The sequence below is a fragment of the Theropithecus gelada genome, chromosome 3 (assembly GCF_003255815.1).
Source record: "Theropithecus gelada isolate Dixy chromosome 3, Tgel_1.0, whole genome shotgun sequence".
NCBI lineage: Eukaryota > Metazoa > Chordata > Mammalia > Primates > Cercopithecidae > Theropithecus > Theropithecus gelada.
Genome location: NC_037670.1, coordinates 174,224,470 through 174,242,780, shown reverse-complemented (window position 1 = coordinate 174,242,780; position 18,311 = coordinate 174,224,470). Strand labels below are relative to the sequence as shown.

Genomic DNA, 18,311 nt, shown 5'->3' with positions numbered 1-18,311 from the left:
CTTGGGGAGGGTCAGTGTGAGGACCCAGAAGAGGGCTTCAGGCTCCAGGAAAGCATTTCGAGGAGCAGGGGCTGTTCACCCACGTCAGGGAAATGAGCACACCATGAGAGGGGCATGGCCTGGGCTTGGCCTGAGCTGGCTTCCCCACACAGAGTGCCCAGCAGGACACAAGGAGGCACCAACACAGGCCCTCACAGACTCAGATGTGGTGGGGGGGCAGAAAGAGCCTCAGCCAGGAATCGGGATGTTAGGGTTGGGTCTGGCTCTGCTGCTGTGTGTGACCTTGGTGTGTCCCCTCCCCTCTCTGGGTCTCACTGTCACCATCTCTAGGTCTAGGAGGTGAGACCAGGTAAGTAGCAGCTCTGGTCCCTCCTGGCTATGGCATCCTGGAACTCTGGCTCAGGGGTGGCCACTGGGCAGCCGGCCTTAGGATTAGGAAAGGGATCCCTGTGTGCCCGCTGGGCTCAGCAGAGCAGAGCTGGCCCCGGCTGCCGCTGGGATGCACAGCGGGGGACCAGCTGGGGCCAAGGGGAGTGAAGGTGAGGGGCACTGTTCCCACAAGTGTGTGATAGGCAAGAAAGAAGCGGTGAAGACCCATGCCCCACAGTGGAGGACAGGAAGGTGAGGCTGGGCCAGTGAGGTTGGGGGACATGAGAACCTGGCAGGAAACTGCCCCTCCCTGCCAGGGTGACGGGTCAGCGGGAAACATAGGGGCGGGTGAGAGCCCCGGCGGGGTTGGGAGATGTGCCGGTCAGGAGCAGAGGCCAGGCAAGTCCAGAGGCAGCAGGTGTCCCCCATTCCCGGGGAACCAAGGACCCCAGGAGTCTGCGTCTAAGTCTGCCTGCCCCCGACGCTGTCAGCAGAGGCCTCAGGTGGCCTCACCAGCCTGTATTCTGCTTAGGGGCCTGCCCAGGGGTGACAGGGTCTGCAAAAGTGACAGACATGACAGAGGGGACAGGAAAAGGAAGGGCAGGGAGGGCAGGGAGGGCAAGGAGTTGTGGACAGGTTGTGGGGTGGACAGGTTCTGACCTGCACACAGGCCAGGCGGTGCTGGAAGGTGCCCTCAGGGCAGTGGCAGCCCTCCTCGCAGCCCTCAGAGAAGCAGCCCACCTGCTGCGTGATGTGGGTGCAGGAGAAGGGGCATCCCTCGCCGGGCTGGCACTCGCGGTACAGGCGGCCAGCCGGGCAACCTGCCTCTGAGGCAGCAGACACATCAGCACCTGCTCCAGCCCCGGCCCTCACTGCCCACCTCAGGGAGTGCCTTTCACCTGCCCATCCCCCTGCCATAGGCACTGCCCCCTCCCACAGGCTCCCACAGTCTGGCTGAGTCCTCCTTCACTTGTCCATCGATGGTAGGAGGGCACTGGGGGACAGGTGGGAGTGAGGAGGGAAAGGCCAAAAGGCAACCATGAGTCAGGGTCAAAGGCCAGGATGGGACTCAAAGGTCAGAGGGGGGTTAGGTCCCGGGCTGGCGCTCACCTCTGCAGACCTGCGTGCTGCATGTGCGGCTCTGGCGGGCAGGCCCTGGGCAGGGAGGACGGGCACAGCGCCGGGAGCGCAGCTGCTCCCCACCCCCACACGAAACACTGCAGTCTTCCCAAGGGCCCCAAGAGCTCCACAGCCCAGGGTCCGGGCAGCCGGGCACCTCCTGGCATTGCAGAATGCCTGCCACACAGGTGCTGGGGACAAGGGAGGGACTTCAGAGACAGGACCAGCCCCATGCCCTGAGGGCTCCCCTCCTGGGCTCTACGCGCCTCCCTGTCCCTACTTTTCTTGGCTTACCAGTTGTCGCACGGCCCAGTGATCACCTCTCCTGGTTCCAGGCTCTCCCAGGAGCTAAACCTAGACCCTGCTGACCGACTCTGGTTCTCAGGGATCCCTGAGGGGCACAGGAGTGGGGGGTGGGGGCTCCAGATAGCTCAGCTCCCCCCATCCATCCTTTCTCCCACCCCATGGCCTTCTACTCCCCACCCTCTTGCCTCTACTGCATGGCACCCTATGTCCTGAACAAGGGAGGTAGACGCTCCAACCAGACAGCCCTGGGTTTGGGGGTGGGGGGTGGGGTGGGTTGAGGGACACAAAGGCCTAGAGAGCTGGTAATTGCTCATTTTTGTCCTGCAGCCCCAGGCTGGGCCCCCGGGGAAGTGGCACAGGGGCTGGACAGGTGGCACTGCAGTGCTGGGGCCTGGGGGAGAGGGGAGGCACTCACCCATGGCTCCAGGCTGGTACTGGCAGCGGCAGCGGGCCAGGGGCACGCACAGCCCATCCTGGGAGAGCTGGCCCAAGGGGCACCCACAGCTGGGCTGGCAGCCCGCAGAGCCTGGCTGGCACACACTCCCAGGGGACAGGTCCTGGCAGGAGCGGGGGCAGGGCTGCCCACAGGGGTGCAGGCTCTGGCCACCCCCACAGTCTAGGCAGGAAGAAAGCAGAGAGGGTGGTCATGGAAGGGCATCCTGAGGGATCTGCAGACCTCCTGCCATGCCTATCCCCCACTCGGGCCCACCGCCTTGACCAGGTCCATGACTGATGGCCTGGGAACTGTCCCTTGAGAGAGTGACATGATATGTGTGGAGATCAGAGGCCAGAGTCAGCATCTCCCTAGACTTAGAGGCGCCCTCCTAGACCTTACTGAAGCCTGACCTGTGCACCGGGTGGAATTGTCCTGGCAAGGGCGACTCTGCGTGTGGCTCCCAGGGCAGGGCCTCCCTCCCTCAGGGGTGGGGGGCTGGCTGCATGCCCGGCTCCGGTGGGACTGCCCCAAGCACGTGTCGCAGGAAGACCATGGCCCCCATGGGCCCCAGGCTCCGTCCACTGTGCCAGGAAGACAGATCACCGGCATTAGGAGGCCCAGGAGGCCCCAGGTCAGCGGGGTTGGAGCAGGGGTTTAGGGCCTTTTGCGGGAGGGACGTAGGCCTCGTGGGGCATCACACCTGGGCACGTGGCAGAGCTGGGGCAGGCCTCCCTCTGATGCTGGGCCCCTGCCTCCCCAGTCTCCCCGGTGCATGGGGCACCCCCATGCTGAGGAGTGGGGCAGGTGCAGGCCCTGGAGCGGCTCCTGGTCTGGCCCCTGCAGGGCTGGGAGCACAGTGTCCACTCCGACCATGGGCACCAGCCTCCGGGCACTGTGAGGAGAACGGAGGGCACTGGGGTGCAACCCATCCCTTCCCCGGTCCCAGGCCCCCCTCTTTGCCTCCCTCCAAGCTGGGCACATACCTGGGCAGGGCAGGTCTGTGCAGTTCAGCCTCCCCTCCAGGCAGGTGCTGGGCAGGGGGTGCAGACACAGAAGGAAGAGGCAGCAGCTCAGTCCCACCCCAAACCCTAACCCTGCACCCCCCCACTGCCTCTCCCCTCCCCTCATCCTTATGATTGATCCTCAGTGTTCTTCCAGACAGTGCCCCATCCATTGTTCTCCCAGCTCTCCAGTGCCTCCCCATCCTGCTCCCTGTCCCACTTAGTTGGCCCTCTCGGGGTCACCAGCCGATGCCTTCTCTTGACGAAGGACTACAGGTACCCGGGAGCCAACTGTGTGGTCAGATGGGTTGTGAATGCCATATCTGTCACTCCTCCTGCCCAGGCTCCTCCTGCCCAGACCCCTCTTGCCCCTGAGCACACGCCCAGCCCCTGCAGACACACAGGCTTAGCTTCAGCTTCCTCGCCTATCAGACACAGGTCATGGTGCCTGCCCACATCTGCTCAGGGATTGTGGGGGGCAAATGTGACCATCCGCGGAGACTCCGGAGAGCTCAAGAGCATGGGATGAAGTGGGGCGACTCCTGCTGGCATCCCTGCCTCCCACCACGGCGGGGGCCCCTTACCAGTGGTTGCAGCCGTCAGGCCTTGCCAGCTGAGCACCCGGATGGTGCCGCTGCCCGGTCAGCAGGTCCAGGCAGTCGCAGTGACCCGGCTGCACGCAGATGGCCCCGTTGGAACTCAGTACCTGGCCTGGTGGACAGTAGCAGCCAGGCTGGCAGCGCCACACGCAGTGCTGGGGGACAGTAAGTGGGGGGCCATCAGCAGAAAAAGGAAAGCTATGCAGGGAAGACAACGGAACAAGGGGCTGGGGAGGAAAGTATGACAGAGGCCTCACGTTTTAAACACAGAGTACACCTTGTGGTGCCAATGAGAAAGGCAGGAAGGGGACCCAGCCTTGCAGTTTCCACTGGAGTCTCTGGGTTGGCCCCTCCCTGGGGGTGGAGGGGAGGGAGGAGCAGCTGAGCAGGTTCCCTTTGGCTCCCTGGGGCAGGGATTTGGAGCTAGGTGTTCCCAAATGTAAAACCCCAATTCCAGCAGGTGACCTGGACTGATGGCCTGGGACCTGGGTCATGTCCCAGACCTCTCTAGAACTTGGGGAGCTGGCTGGGCAAGGGGGCAGTTTGGGAAGGAGCTGGGAGGTCCTGGGGCGGCTGGGAGCAGGCACTGCCTGCAACGACCTTCTCTTCTCCTCTTCTAACTCCTCCTCTTTCTCCTCCCTGTCCCCATCTCCCTTAGCCCCTCCACACCCAAGGCCTCGAAGCCCTACCTCATTCTTCATGGCCCCTACTGTGTCCATTCTTTCCTGCATGTCCGTCTTGCTCAGCCCAAAATGTGGGCTCCGTGGTGACCCTATGTTTGCTTCCCTTTGTGTCCAGGGTGCCTGGGTGGGCACACAGTGGACACCCACTCCCCCACCCACGCACACATGCAGGTCTAGACACCAACGTGCTCATGAGGTTCGAGATGATTTCCCCCTTCCTTCGTGTTTATGCCATTTCTGTCATAATTGTCTGATCTATAGACAAGGGCTGTCGGGTGAGGCTGGCTCTCTATGGGGCGAGGCTGGTGTCTCTCTGGGATGGGCTGGCATGCTCTGTGAACTGAAGCCAGAGCCCCCACCCATGCCCACCTGTGCTGGGCTGTCCAGGCCCCAGCAAAAGAGGCCATGAGCCCAAAGCCATGCCCTGCCCTCCCGCAAAGTGGGCCTTGGGTCAGGTGGCAGTACCAAGGGAGCTGGGACTCACCACTAGGTCATCACAGGAGCGAGGGCATGGAGGGCCACAGGGACTATACTCTGCCCCTTCAATGGCGGTGCAGTTGGTCACTGAGGGCAGACAGGATGGACTAAGAGCTGTGTGGGGTCATCCACCCTGACCTGTCTCCCTGGAATGCTTCCTCTAACTCCCCTTCCTCCGTCCCTGATCCCTACCCCCATCCCTGGCAGGTACCTGGGCAGGGCAGAGCCTGGCAGGCCTCCCCCTGGGCCCGTGGCCCCTCGCAGTAATCCCCCAGGCCCTGGGGTGGGGGCTGGTCACAGGCCCGGGTCCGGCTCCGCAGGCCTCCCCCACAGCTCCGGCTACAGTGGGACCATGTTCCCCATGGACCCCATCCGCCAGCTCCTGGGGGGACAGCACAGGAAGGAGTGAGGAAGGGCTTAGCTGGGGCCAGGGGACAGTTGGTACAAGGCAGCAGCATCCACAGCGCACAGTGGGCACCACCCTGGGCTCCGCAGAAGGGTCCAGGTGGGCAGGGCAGGCAGGCACTCACGATCACACCCTGGCAGGAGACATGGCTCCTCCTCAGCCTCGGGGCCTGGGCAGAGAGGTGTGTGGGTGGCTGGCAGGGACAGCGGAGCCACGGTGGATGGTGCTGCACTGGGGGACCTGGCACAGAACCGGTGCCGATGGCGTCGGGCAGGGCCACAGGAGGCTGAACACTGGCTCCAAGGGGTCCAGGGTGACCACGTGGGCTCACCTAGGGGATGCCCAGGAGGCAGGCAGGCAGGAGGGGGATAGGCACAAGCTGGACAGGCTGAAGATGGAGCATGGTGCCCCTGCTCCCCACCCCTCCTGATGGCTTTCCTCCCCCAGTCTCAGCCCTGGCCCGCTCCTGCAGCCGAGGGATGGGGGAACTGGGGTGCAAGTCAGAAGTGGGGATGCTTCCTTACCCTCCACACAAGGCCAGGAGCTGCAGTTGGCGATGAGCCCGGAGACACAGGAGCTGTGGGGAGCAGCAGAGGGTCAGGGTCAACCATGGGCTGCATTGTGGCCCCCCAAACCCTCAAGTTCAAGTCCTAGCCCCAGTCGCTGGGAATGGGAGCTTATTTGAAGATGAGGTCTGTACAGAGGTGATTGGGTTAAAAGGAGGTCACTGAGGTGGCCCTAGTTTTAATGCATCTTGTGTCCTTTATAAGAAGAGAAAATGTGGGAAGATGACGTGAAGAGACAGGGAGAAGGCCACCTATACACCAAGGAGTGCCAAGGATTTCCGGCAAACTCCCAGAAGAGGAGAGAGGCCTTGAACAGTCTCCCTTGCAGCCCTCAGAAGGAGCCTACCCGCCAACACCATGATCCTGGGCTTCCAGGATCTGTGAGACCATCAGGGGCTGCTGCTCAAGCCCCCCAGTGCATGGCACGCGGTGGCAGTAGCCCCAGGAGGCTCACACAGGGTGAGAGAGGGAAGACAGATGGGGGACAGGGGAAGGGAGGGGTACAGGCAGGTGCAGCCTTAGAGGGCTGGACGACTGTGCCGAGGGGCTGGGGGTGGAGGGCCCGTGTGTCCCCAACTGGAGCCAAATTCCCTGCCTCTGAGGAGGGACAGTGGGTCCTCGGAAGTCACAGGGCCATAATGAGGTGGGGGTGGTGTCTCACCAGTTTTCACATGGACGAACCACAGTGCTGCCTGGAGGGTAGAGGTGCCCCTCGTGGGCACAAGGGCAGTCCTGGGTGGGCACACACACGTTGTTCTGGAATCGAAACCCTCTGTCATCTTCTGGCTCCAGATGGGCTGGGCGTGGGCTCCCCACCCCTGGTCAGAGCCCGAATGCAATCCTCAAGCTCCCCCTTAAAAGCCACCCACCCTCCTTCCACAGACATGCAGCTCTCCCCACTGCCCTCCTGCCAGGCAAATGCGGACCATCGGCTTGGGGGCCATGGGGGCATGGACCCTCCAATTTCTAGGAGAAAAAGACCATCTTAAATTGCAGGACATGAGACTGAACTGTCGAATCCCCATGAAGTCAGCCATGAAAACATGAACTGTGCAATTTGTACAGCAATGGTAGGAAAAGACACACTTTCATCAACAAAATAAAAACAGAAAAACATGGTGCACAGGCAGACTAGACAGAAGTCCTTCAGATTTAAAATAAACAGCCGTCTTGTGGCACACGATTCAAAGTCGAATGCACTGAAGTGTACGGGCCAGGGCCTGGGAAGCACTTTCCCTGCGCCGTCTCACTGACTCCTATGACTGGCTGTAATTTTACCCTAATTTACAAAGGAACGAACTGAGGCACGGGAATACTACCCCCAAGCTCGCTGGGCTACTAGTAAAAGAGCCTGATTTGAACTCAGATATGATTACAACATGTCCCTTAACCACACCCTATGACTCACCCCACGGCTTTGTTCAATCCCACCATGCAGCCAGCATTTCCTAGCCCCAATTCCCACCACCCTCTGACTAGAGTGGCCACCTCTCTGCTCTCCAATCTCAGATCTTCAAGTGCAGGACCACCTCCTCCAGGAAGCCTGCCATGCCTCCCTACTCTCCACACCCTCCAATCTCTGATGTTCAAGTCAGGACCACCTCCTACAGGGAGCCCTCCATGGCTGACCTAGCCTACTCCACAATGTGCAAAGCTCACTTCCTGCCCATCTGATGGCTTCATCTTCATTTTAGGGGCTCTGGGTCTGGTTTCCCCAGACTGGATGCTTCTTGAGGGCAGAGACTACTCCTTCCCCCACAGAACCGCTCAGCCAGAGACTAAACATACAGTAGGTGCTCGATAAATAACTGGTGATAACACAGTGCACAGAGCACTTGAGCAGGGACAATTCACAAAGACCTTCTAGATCTATCACCATTTTTCACCAGTGAAGAAACAGAGGTGGGTGGCCCATGGGCTGCATTGTGGCCCCCCAAACCCTCAAGTTCAAGTCCTAGCCCCAGTCCCTAGGAATGGGAGCTTATTTGGAGATGAGGTCTGTACAGAGGTGATTGGGTTAAAAGGAGGTCACTGAGGTGGCCCTAGTTTTAATGCATCTTGTGTCCTTTATAAGAAGAGAAAATGTGGGAAGATGACATGAAGAGACAGGGAGAAGGCCACCTATACACCAAGGAGTGCCAAGGATTTCCGGCAAACTCCCAAAAGAGGAGAGAGGCCTTGAACAGTCTCCCTTGCAGCCCTCAGAAGGAGCCTACCCGCCAACACCATGATCCTGGGCTTCTAGGATCTGTGAGACCATCAGGGGCCGCTGCTCAAGAACCCCCCCCAGTGCATGGCACTCAGTGGCAGCAGCCCCAGGAGGCTCACACAGGTGGGGAGAGGGAAGACAGATGGGGGACAGGGGGAGGGAGGGGTGAGGGATGAGACCTGCCCAGGATCTCAGGCACTCGGTGACAGCAGCCCCAGGAGGCTCACACAGGTGGGAAGAGTCAAGACAGATGGCGGACCAGGGGAGGGAGATGGGAGAGGGATGAGACCTGCCCAGGATCCCCTGCTGGTTCCTGCCGGAGCTGAGTTATGGCCCATGAGTTCAGTACCCTTTCCTCAACCTTGCAGGGTCTCCCTGTCTCCAGCCCCATACCCTTTGTTCTTCGCTGCCCAGATCCTGCCTGTCCCTTCCCTGCCACCCCACGGTCCCCAAGCTGTGCGGAGGCCTCGCTGGGGCCAGGCACGGGGACACTCACCAGCAGGAGCATCCCAGAGGGGCAGTGGCAGCCAGGGTGGCAGGTCTTGTTAGTTCCTCTTGAAGCGCTGAGCTCTGCACAGGAGGCAGGGCCCTGGGCACAGTCCAGCCACTGCTTGCCCCTGGGACACACGCCAGGCACTGGCCCTGGGGACATAGAAGTTGACAGCCCAGCCCCAGAGCACTCAGCTCTCCCCTGAGCTCCCAACCTGGGAGAGGCACCAGCTCTGGGTATGGGTGGGGTGGTCATGGGGGCTGCACAACGGCTGAGGGACAGGGCTGTGCTGGGGTGGCGGACAGGGGGTTGACAGTGCCCTGGGTTGGTAAGAATGAGAACTGGAGGGTCCCCAGGGCAGCCCTCACCTGTGCAGGGCTGCAGGCCACAGGTGGAGAACTCCATGGGGCTGTGCAGGCCACTGCCCCGGGTGCGGTTCCTGTAGCCACCACCGCAGGGCACGGAGCATGGAGACCAAGGGCCCCACTCCCCACCAGGACCTGGGGGTGGTACCCAGGTCACCACAGGCCCTGCCTCTCGTGCCCACCTCACCTTCTCCTCCTCCCACCCAGACACCCCTGGGATCCCTCCACCGCTTCACCTGTAGTGTCATATCCTACCTAAGGTGCCTCACACCTGCTTGAGGGGCTCCAGTATTCGGCCTAGAACTGGGCTGGTCTCTAGAGAGAAGCTGGGGCTACTCTGAGGAGGGGCCCTGTTAGGGAACAGACCCTCAAGGAGTCTCTGGGGACAACCTCTTAGTGGCATCTCTTAACGAAGTCTCTTGCACTTCTCTGGAGGTTCAGGGTGGGGGGTGATGGGAGTCTTCTTGGCTTCTCTCTGGAAGGTTCTTTAAGGAGGTCTCAGGACCTCAGTCCGAGCTCTCACCTCGGCATGGCCGCAGGCTGCAGAATTCAGCCTCCATGGTGGGGCCTTGGCACTCAGCACCCCCAAAGGCAGCTGGGGGTGCAGTGCCTGCCCGGAAACGGCGCCGAATGCCCACGTTGCAGCTGCGGCTACAGAGACTCCACGGGGTCCAGGGACTCCAGCCACAGGCCACTGCCAGGGCGTGTTGGGGGCAGAGGGCAGTGTGTGTGAAACCAGGTCAGTCTTTTCATACCCTAACTTCCCTGGGGACCACCGAGCTCCCAGGCGTTTATCTCAGAAGGGGCCTAACTCCCCTATGGTCCCTGAGGACCCACCACTGCCCAATTCCTGTGCCCCAAGCATGGGGGTACCTGGGCAGTGCTCCGAGGTGCATGCCATCTCCCCGGAGACACAGGTGCTGCAGAGAGAGGCGGCAGTAAGGCTCTACCTGGCCATCACGGCCACAGTCAGCCCTTACCCCCGGGGAAGCAGCTGAGGCCACTGCAGAAGAGAAACCCGAGGGTCTGGGGTGTGAAGCCTGCTGCCCACGCCCTCTGTGAAGTTCACGATGCACCCTCAGTGAGCCCCACAACACCCAAGCTCTGTGCTGTCCTTTGTCCCAAGGTCTCATCCATTTGTATTTATTGGGAAATGACCTCGAGGGCCGGGGGCAGGGAGGAGGGATTTAGAGAGAGCTGGAGTTCTTCTAGGAGGGAGAACTGGGTACTTCTCCACACTTGCTGTTCTCCCCAATACATGTTTTAAAGCCTATTTATCAAATACTGGAGGTCCCAGAAAAAGATCAGAGAGACAAAAAGTGAGAAAGAAAGGACAGGAGGGAAGAAGAATGAAGGAGGAGGAAATCGAAGGAGGGGCAGGGTATATAAAGTAAAAAGTAAGAGGGAAATGAAGAATGGCCCGGGTGCAGTGGCTCATGCCTGTAATCCGAGCACTTTGGGAGGCTGAGGCAGGTGGATCACTTGAGGTCAGGAGTTGGAGACCAGCCTGGCCAAATGGTGAAACCCTGTCTCTACTGAAAATACAAAAATTAGCCTGGCATGGCGGTAGGTGCCTGTAATCCCAGCTACTAGGGAGGCTGAGGCAGGAGAATTGCTTGAACCCGGGAGGTGGAGGTTGCAGTGAGCTGAGAGGCAGAGGTTGCAATGAGCTGAGATCGCACCACTGCACTCCAGCCTGGGCGACAGAGCAAGACTCCATCTCAAAAAAAAAAGGAAACGAAGTGAAAGAAAAAGAAAAAAGAGGGAAATGGCTTGAGCACCCTCTGCTGGCAGGTCCTGATGTCAGCTTGGTGGGCACTTGAATGTTTCTGAACAGAAATCAAGTGGATCCCAGGTATGAAGTTATATTCAGGAAAGAGAACCAGAGAAAGCTGTGATGAGAGGTTAGACCCCTTCCCATCTCTAGTTCTATCACAAATCGCTCCATCGATCTGAGACCCAATCTTCCCATAAGTCAAATGGGGATGACCACTCGCTCTAGTATTCCCAGGACCCTGCCTGGCACCCGTGGCTGCTGTGTTGTGTTTGGGGAACGGAGCACCCCACCACGGGGTGTGTTTGTGGGAGGGAGCCCACGCCTGCCCACCCCTAGATCCCCGGCCCCTCTCCCACCCTGCCCCAATGCTATGACCCACCAGTTGTTGCAGGAATCCAGGCGAGCCATTGCTCCTGGTGCATAGAGCTGCCCGTGCAGCTGGCAGGGGCACTGACTGCGGGGCAGGCAGCTAGCATTGTGCAGGAAGAGACCAGGGGGGCAGGTGCAGCCAGGGGCGCAGAAGCCCGAACACTCTATCCCAGGGCCGTGCGTCAGGCACAGCCGAGGGCAAGGACCCCCCTCCTGGCGACACTGCTCTGCTGAGCGGAACACCATGTTCTCTGGGCACTGGGCTGGATAGGAAGACAAAGCAGGTCTCAGCAGGGGCAGGAGGGATGGGAAGGGATGGGAAGGGATGGGAAGGGAAAGGAGGCAGAGGGGCGGAACAGAACCTGCAAGAAGGGCATGGGGCGGCAGCCTGCCAGGCAATAGTGTGCTAAAGAAGCCACGCCTCCTGCCCCTACCCTCACAGCTTTGCTCCAGTGTCTGGGATGGCACCAGTACACAGTCACGGCTTTGCTCCATTTTAATACAAATATTATTGAAAACAGACCACAAGGACTCTAGTCATCTGGGATAGAAGGAGCGCTCAGAGGATGAGAGAGAGTAAGGAAGGGGCCAGGGGCTTCAAAGTACGACGAGCTCTGCTCCCCCACGATTCTGGCCGTGAGTGTGTTCTGCCCAGAGGAAGGCCAGTCTGACTCCCTCGGGGAGCCTGTTCTCTGGGGAAGGAGGCTTGCCTCCACCAAAGAAGAGCAAAGGGCTGAGGGGCTACAGCTGCTGGGACCTGGTCCCAGGCAGGTGGGAGAGGCAGGGAGCTAGAAGAGACACAGGAAATCCCAGGCTCCGTTAGCTCCAGGCATTACCTGGCCTGGAGTCAGAGGACAGTGATGGGCGAAGGTGAGGGTGGGGAAAAGGTCAAAATCCCCAGGAGCTGGGCCAGGGAGGCCCGCTGCAAAACAGGCAGAGAGTCTGGTACCTGTGCAGGGCTGCGTGTTGCAGTCCCTGGTCTGACTGTGGGGTCCTGGGCACGAGGTGTCCCCAGGAGCCAAGCTGGAGCAGCTACGCCCACGTGTCTGGATGCCTCCGTCACAGGGGGCTGAGCAAGTGGACCAGGGAGCCCACAGACCCCAGATGCTTGGCACTGCCAGGAAGAGCCCAATCCAGAGTCACAGACACCAGCACGGCAAAGGCAGTCCAGGGTAGGGCATTGTGGGGCTGGAGCTGTGTAGCTTGCAGAGTCTTAACTGCAGCCTCTAGCTCCCACCAACATCTACCACTCAGGCTGGCTTCCTGGGTGATGGCTGGGGTGGGAGAGGCTTAAGGACAACAGCCAGGTTTGCTCCAACCCTTGGCCCCCCCTCCAGGTATCTAGAACCGGCTCAAGGGGGCATTCTTCTTTGCTTCTCATCCCACCCCAGTGTCCGAGCCACACCTGAGCCTGAGGGGGAGTACCTGGGCATACAGGGGGGCTGCAGGGCTCCTCCTGGGTGGCCTCTCCTGGGCAGGATGAATCCCCAGGGCTGGGGCAGAGTCGGGAACGACTGCGCCAGCCAGGGCCCCCTCCGGGGACAAGGCAGCTCTGGGAGCAGGAGGACCAGGAAGTCCAGGGCGTCCAGCCCAGCACCTCTGGGGAGGGTGAACAGGACAGGCCATTTGTGCAAAGGCCTTTTCTGGCAGGGCTGGGGAGGGTCGGGGAGCCTGGGTTAGGTCTGAGAAACTAGGTGGGCAAAAGAGGGCTCACAAGGAGGGAGGCTGCTCTGGGCTCAGGGTGCAGCCTCTGCCCCTTCTCAGCTCACTTGCTGGGACCCCCCCCCCAGTCTTTTTTTCTGTTTTGGGGGGTTGAGGACAGGACCTGTCAGCTGGAGTGCAGTGGGCATGCTTATCGCTTGCTGCAGCCTCTACCTCCTAAGCTCACGTGATCTCCCATCTCAGCCTCCCGAGGAGCTAGGACCACGGACCTGCGCCACCACGGCCAGCTACAGTTTTTATTTTTTTATTTTTTTTAGAGATGGGGTCTCTCTCTGTTACCCAGGCTGGTCTTGAACTCCTGGCCTCAAGCAATCCTCCCACCTTGGCCTCCCAAGGTGCTGGAATTACAGGCGTGGGCCACCGCACCCGGCCTCCAGCCCCACTTCTCACCCTCAGAGCCAGGCACGGAGCCTCCTGTGAACCTGGGCTCGACTACATTCCCACATCTCTCTCCTGGACTCGGACAGCATCTCAGCAGGAAGGACCACCAAAAATCCTCATGTTTCCCCCAGATCAACGCTTCCTGATCCTTCTATACCAGAAACTAATTAAGAGTCCCTGTGGACACTGTCAATGTCCCACCAGCCACTCCCCACTGGCCCCTCTTTCCCTCCTACTGCAAAGATCCTGGCCCAGACCCCGGATGCGCCCTGCCTCTCTTCCCCCTCCCCTCCCCGACTCCTCTCTTTCCCCTTGCCCACCTCATCCCATTGCCCTGCACACCAGTGAGGCTGGGTCTGCTCTGCAGAGACCTCCATTGACACAGGCACTGTCTGAGGGGCACCCGGTGGGTGGAAAGAGAGAAACCATCTGGCACCTTCACCTGGCCTCTAAATGCTGCTGCTGGCCTCCCTCAAACCCTCAGCCTCACCTCTCTCGCCCAGCTCTGCAGTCGCCTGCTCCACCCAGGCCAGCCTGCTCCTGGCGCCTGGGCAGTCTGGGCGGGAGTCTCTGCCTCTCCCTATCAAAGCCCCTCCACCAAGGCCAGTTCAAGGGCTGCCTCTCAGACTGCAGAGGCGTTACCGATCCCCCACATAGAGTGGCCAGTGGGTCCCATCCTGTGTGTTCCCAGGGTACAGAATTGGGAGGAGGAAGAGGGGGCTCCTGCATCCAGGCTCCCGGCTATACCTGTCCCACACTCTGTGTGGCAGCCCTGCAGTTCCTGCCTGTCACCTTCACAGGGGGCGCCTCCCCAGGCTGCCGGAGGGTTGGAGGGAGACCTGGGGAGAGAGGCAGCCCTCAGCACCTGCTCTGCTCTCTCCCTGCCTTCTTCATCCTTCATCACCTGTCCACCATCTTCCCCCTACCACCCCCTCAGGGCTAGCCTGGCTCCTTGCCTCCCTGGCCCCCACCATTCCTTCTCACACTGCCGCCCACCCGCTGTCACACACCTGAACCTGGCCCTCACTCCAGAGCCACAGGAGCGGTCGCAGGGAGCCCAGGAGGACCAGGCTGACCAGCCGCAGGGCAGGGGGCAGCCCCCTGGTTGGCACAGCAACTCCCCCTTCTCACACACACTGCAGGGGAGGGAGAGGCTGAGGAACTGGTCAGGGCTGGGGAGACCCCGGCACAGTGCCCTCCCTGGCGCGGCCGCCCTCACCATTGGCTGCAGTTGGCCAGGACGAAGGACACCCCCGGCCACTTCAGCTCTTCGCCCACCAGGCAGGGGCACTCAGAGAGGGGCAGGCAGCGAGTGTCATGCAGAAGGAGTCCCGGGGGACAGCGGCATCCTGGGTGTGTGTGGAAGAGGGCACTCAGCCCCAAGGGGCACAGCAGTGAGGGGAAGCTGGAGACTGGGGGCTGGTGGGCCTGGGTGGGCACCCCACAGTCTCCCTGCAGGCCAGGTCTGCCTCACCTTCCACGCAATGCCCACTGCAGCTTCTGTTAGCCTTGGGATCCAGGCAGGAGGGTGGGCACGGGGACACTAGCCCCTTCTGGCACAGATCAGCACTCACATACACACGGCCCAGCTCGCAGTCTGGTGGGAGATGGGCACTAGGTGAGCCTGAGTGCTGGGAGGTCCAACTACCTCATGCCCACAGTGCTCTCTCCCTGCTCCCAGCCCAGCTCACCCTTACCTGTGCCACCTGAGCAGGGCTGCAAGCCACAGGGTACCCTCTCTTGGGAGGGCCCGGGGCAGGGGGCACCATTATTCTTGGGTGGGGGGTCCATACAGCTTCTCCGGCGACTCTGATGGCCACCCCCACAGGAGACACTGCAGGGCCCCCAGGCCTCCCACATGGCCCATGCCCCAGCCACTGTTGGGGAAGGAAGACCATCAGGAGGGGCCCAGGAGACACAGGCTATGAGAGAGTAGCCGGAGCCAGGGCTCCCCTCCTTCCCCAGCCTGGGCAGTGGCCAGCAAGGCAGCCAAGGGCCCTGCCCTGGGCACTCCACAGCTCCTCTTCTGTCCCAGAAAACCTCCCCTAGGTGGCAGGTGCCTGGAGAAAGGGCTGTAGGTGCCTCCCAGGACAAAAGCTCTGCTCCCCGGGAAGGGGCTGGGACTGTGGGAATCCTGGGGAGAGCTGCCCTGATGGCAGCTGTAGGGCCATCACAACCAGGGAGGAGCCAGGGTGGGGCTGAAGAGGCCCCTGTATGGGGAGCCCCTCTCTGCCATGCATAGAAGTGGCTGAGGGCCACTCCCTTGGATTGACAGAATAAAAGAGCGACAAGGCCTTCAGCATGGCACCCAGGGACAAGTGGCACAGCTGGCTGACACCTGAGGCCCGGCTCCAAACACCCCCACACGTCATCTCCCTTAATCCTTGCAGTGCCTTCTGAGGCAGGAATGACCACTATTTCCAGGCTATACACAAGAACTTGAGTCTCGGCTCAGGCAGGAAAGGGGGGCAGGGCTGGCTGGGAGGGTCTCAGATGGAAACCCACCCCAGGTTTCCCACCTGAAGGTTCCTGAGGAGACTGGATGGGGGGCTTCCCCACTTCCCTCTGGGAGCAGGGGCTTTCCTGAGGGAAGGCTGGGGTGCAGGGTTACCTGGGCAGGCCTGCACGAAGCAGGACTGGCTTCGGAACCGGTCAGGTGGGCAGCTGCCCCCTGGCAGAGGAGGCCGCAGCAGCTCCTGGCGCTGGAAGGTGAGGCCCAGGCCACAGCTGCGGCTGCAGCTGCTCCAGACAGACCAGGGGGCCAGCACACAGTCCACTGCAGGGGAATGGGGGTTGGGGCTCAGAGGGGCTCATGCAGGAGGGGGCCCTCAGGGCTGCCCCTGCCCTTGCTGGCACATACCACAGCCATCCTCGTCCGAGCCGTCCTGGCAGTCAGGCCGCAGGTCACAGCGCCGCTCAGAAGACAGACACTCCCCGCTGCCACAGCTCAGCTGGCTTGGGGAACAGAGGGCCCTTGAGGCTGGAAGCCCAGGCAGGGCCATGGTGGGCACCGTGAAGGGCACAGTGCTTGCTGCTCACAAGGCAGAGAGAGAAGGGAGCCACATAAGTAGATTCCCGGCTGGATGATACACTCAGCCCATTAACTCAGGCCAAGAGCCGAAGTGAGCTTGCTGACCGGAGCCCCTGGCCTCCCCTTCCTACTAATGCCTCCTGCATCCCATGAGCAGGCTTCATTCCACGACGTGTTGGTGAGATCATGGAGTCTTTGGTCTATACAAGCTCTCACACAGAGATTCTAGATGCTTAGATACCTTTTTTCTGAATGTATACTCCCTGGGGTGGCCATTCTTGTGATTAACATTTGATTTCTTTGGTCATGATTGGAAGACTAAGCTTTGATCACAGTGATCTACTTTGCATGGATGGATGGATGAATAAATGAATGGATGGATATATGGATGGGTAGATGGAAAGATGGGTGGATAGATGGGTGGGTGAATGGATGAATGGATGGGTGGATGAATGGATGGGTAGATGAGTGAGTAGGTGAATGCATGGGTAGCCAATGAATGGATGAATACAGGGGTGGGTAGATGAATACATGGGTGGATGGATGGGTGGCTGATAGATGCATGGGTGGGTGTCAGATGGATGGATGGATGAATGGATAGGTGGATGGATGGGTAGCTGACAGATGAATGGATAGAGGGGTAAGTGGATGGATGAATGGATGGATGGGTGGATAGATGTCTAGGTAGATGGATGGGTGGATTGATGGATGGATGGGTAGATGGACGAATGGGTGGCTGACTGGATGGGTGGCTGATGAATACATGGATAGAGGGGTAGGTAGGTGGATTTAGATGGATGGATGGATGGATGGATGGGTGAATAGATGGATGGATGGGTAGATAGATGCATGGTGGCTGGCTGGATGGGTGGATGGATTGAGGGATGGATTTGTGAGTAGACAGATGGATGATAGGTGGCTGATGAATACATGGATAGAGGGGTAGGTGGGTGGGTGGGTGGGTGGATGGATGCATGGATAGATGGATGGGTGGGTGAGTGGGTGGGTTAGTGGATGGGAGGGTGGGTAGACGGAAAGATGGGTGGCTGATGGATGGATGGATAGAGGGGTAGGTAGACTGTTGGATGGGTGAGTAAATAGATGAGTCTCTTCAAAGGTCAAACAGGTTTTATAAAACAGGCTGAGACCCAAGGCCTGTTCTATTCCCAATCTTGACCATACCCAAAGACACGCACACTTCTGTTTTTACCCATTCTCTCCATTCCCTGCTGCCCAAGCCTCTCCAAAATCCTTTCCAATATGAGCTATAAACGAGGGCAGACACCTTCCTACACTGAAGGATAAGTGCCACCCCCTACCCACAGGATGGCAGGCCCTCCAGCAGCTCACCGCAGTGCCTCTCGTCGGAGCCGTCGAGGCAATCCTCCCTGCCATCACACACCTGCGCCTGTTCCACGCAGCCCAGCACCTCACAGGGCATCTGGCCGGGGCCACACCGCACAGGTGGGAAGGGCCCTGGGGCGACGCTCTGGCCTGTGGGCACCACCATAGCTGGCTGACCAGTCATTTGGCCTGCCCTATCCTTTCTCCTTCATCACCTCCCTGAAGCCCCCAACCTCCCTCCTCTTGGCATCTGCTATTCCTCACTCTGCCTATCTTGGGATAATAGAAAAAGGGTAAACTGGGCTAGGACACTTGGGTCCTCCCCAAAATGACCTTGAGCTGTGTGATCTTGAACAAAGGGCCTCTGTCCCCCTCACAAGGAAGGTGGGCTCACAGAGGCTTTGCACACAGGTAGAAGGACTTGGTGTCTTACCAGCAGGGGTCGCTGGAGTCACTGGGCGTGGGGGCAGCACCGTCACAGCTGCCATACCTGGTGGCAGGGTCCTAGCCTCCATCTGGGATATGGGGGTGGTGGTCACCATCTGCATGGATTCCCCATGGTGAGGTACCCCAGAGGCTGGGCCAGGACTCACGGGCCTTATCTCTGTGGGTGGAGGTGGAGGGAGGTGAGGCTTACCCAGCTCCCCTTCCCAGGAAAGGA

The 18,311-nt window shown here is 60.2% G+C and overlaps 1 protein-coding gene across 1 annotated transcript in view; it reads right to left on the bottom strand.

Annotated features, from left to right (window-relative positions):
* SSPO (SCO-spondin) overlaps nucleotides 1-18,311 on the bottom strand; it is a 57,017-nt gene that overhangs the window by 15,154 nt on the left and 23,552 nt on the right. The window contains 29 exon segments of the mRNA XM_025379868.1: nucleotides 1,030-1,196; nucleotides 1,480-1,679; nucleotides 1,783-1,879; nucleotides 2,210-2,410; nucleotides 2,641-2,811; nucleotides 2,931-3,122; nucleotides 3,214-3,260; nucleotides 3,816-3,985; nucleotides 4,998-5,077; nucleotides 5,202-5,372; nucleotides 5,521-5,727; nucleotides 5,921-5,973; nucleotides 6,624-6,718; nucleotides 8,668-8,813; nucleotides 9,030-9,161; nucleotides 9,550-9,720; nucleotides 9,900-9,946; nucleotides 11,183-11,435; nucleotides 12,122-12,286; nucleotides 12,598-12,771; nucleotides 14,023-14,114; nucleotides 14,286-14,411; nucleotides 14,495-14,624; nucleotides 14,750-14,872; nucleotides 14,973-15,152; nucleotides 15,887-16,051; nucleotides 16,136-16,354; nucleotides 17,657-17,800; nucleotides 18,084-18,254. Of these exon segments, the coding sequence (XP_025235653.1) occupies nucleotides 1,030-1,196; nucleotides 1,480-1,679; nucleotides 1,783-1,879; nucleotides 2,210-2,410; nucleotides 2,641-2,811; nucleotides 2,931-3,122; nucleotides 3,214-3,260; nucleotides 3,816-3,985; nucleotides 4,998-5,077; nucleotides 5,202-5,372; nucleotides 5,521-5,727; nucleotides 5,921-5,973; nucleotides 6,624-6,718; nucleotides 8,668-8,813; nucleotides 9,030-9,161; nucleotides 9,550-9,720; nucleotides 9,900-9,946; nucleotides 11,183-11,435; nucleotides 12,122-12,286; nucleotides 12,598-12,771; nucleotides 14,023-14,114; nucleotides 14,286-14,411; nucleotides 14,495-14,624; nucleotides 14,750-14,872; nucleotides 14,973-15,152; nucleotides 15,887-16,051; nucleotides 16,136-16,354; nucleotides 17,657-17,800; nucleotides 18,084-18,254 (4,289 nt within the window).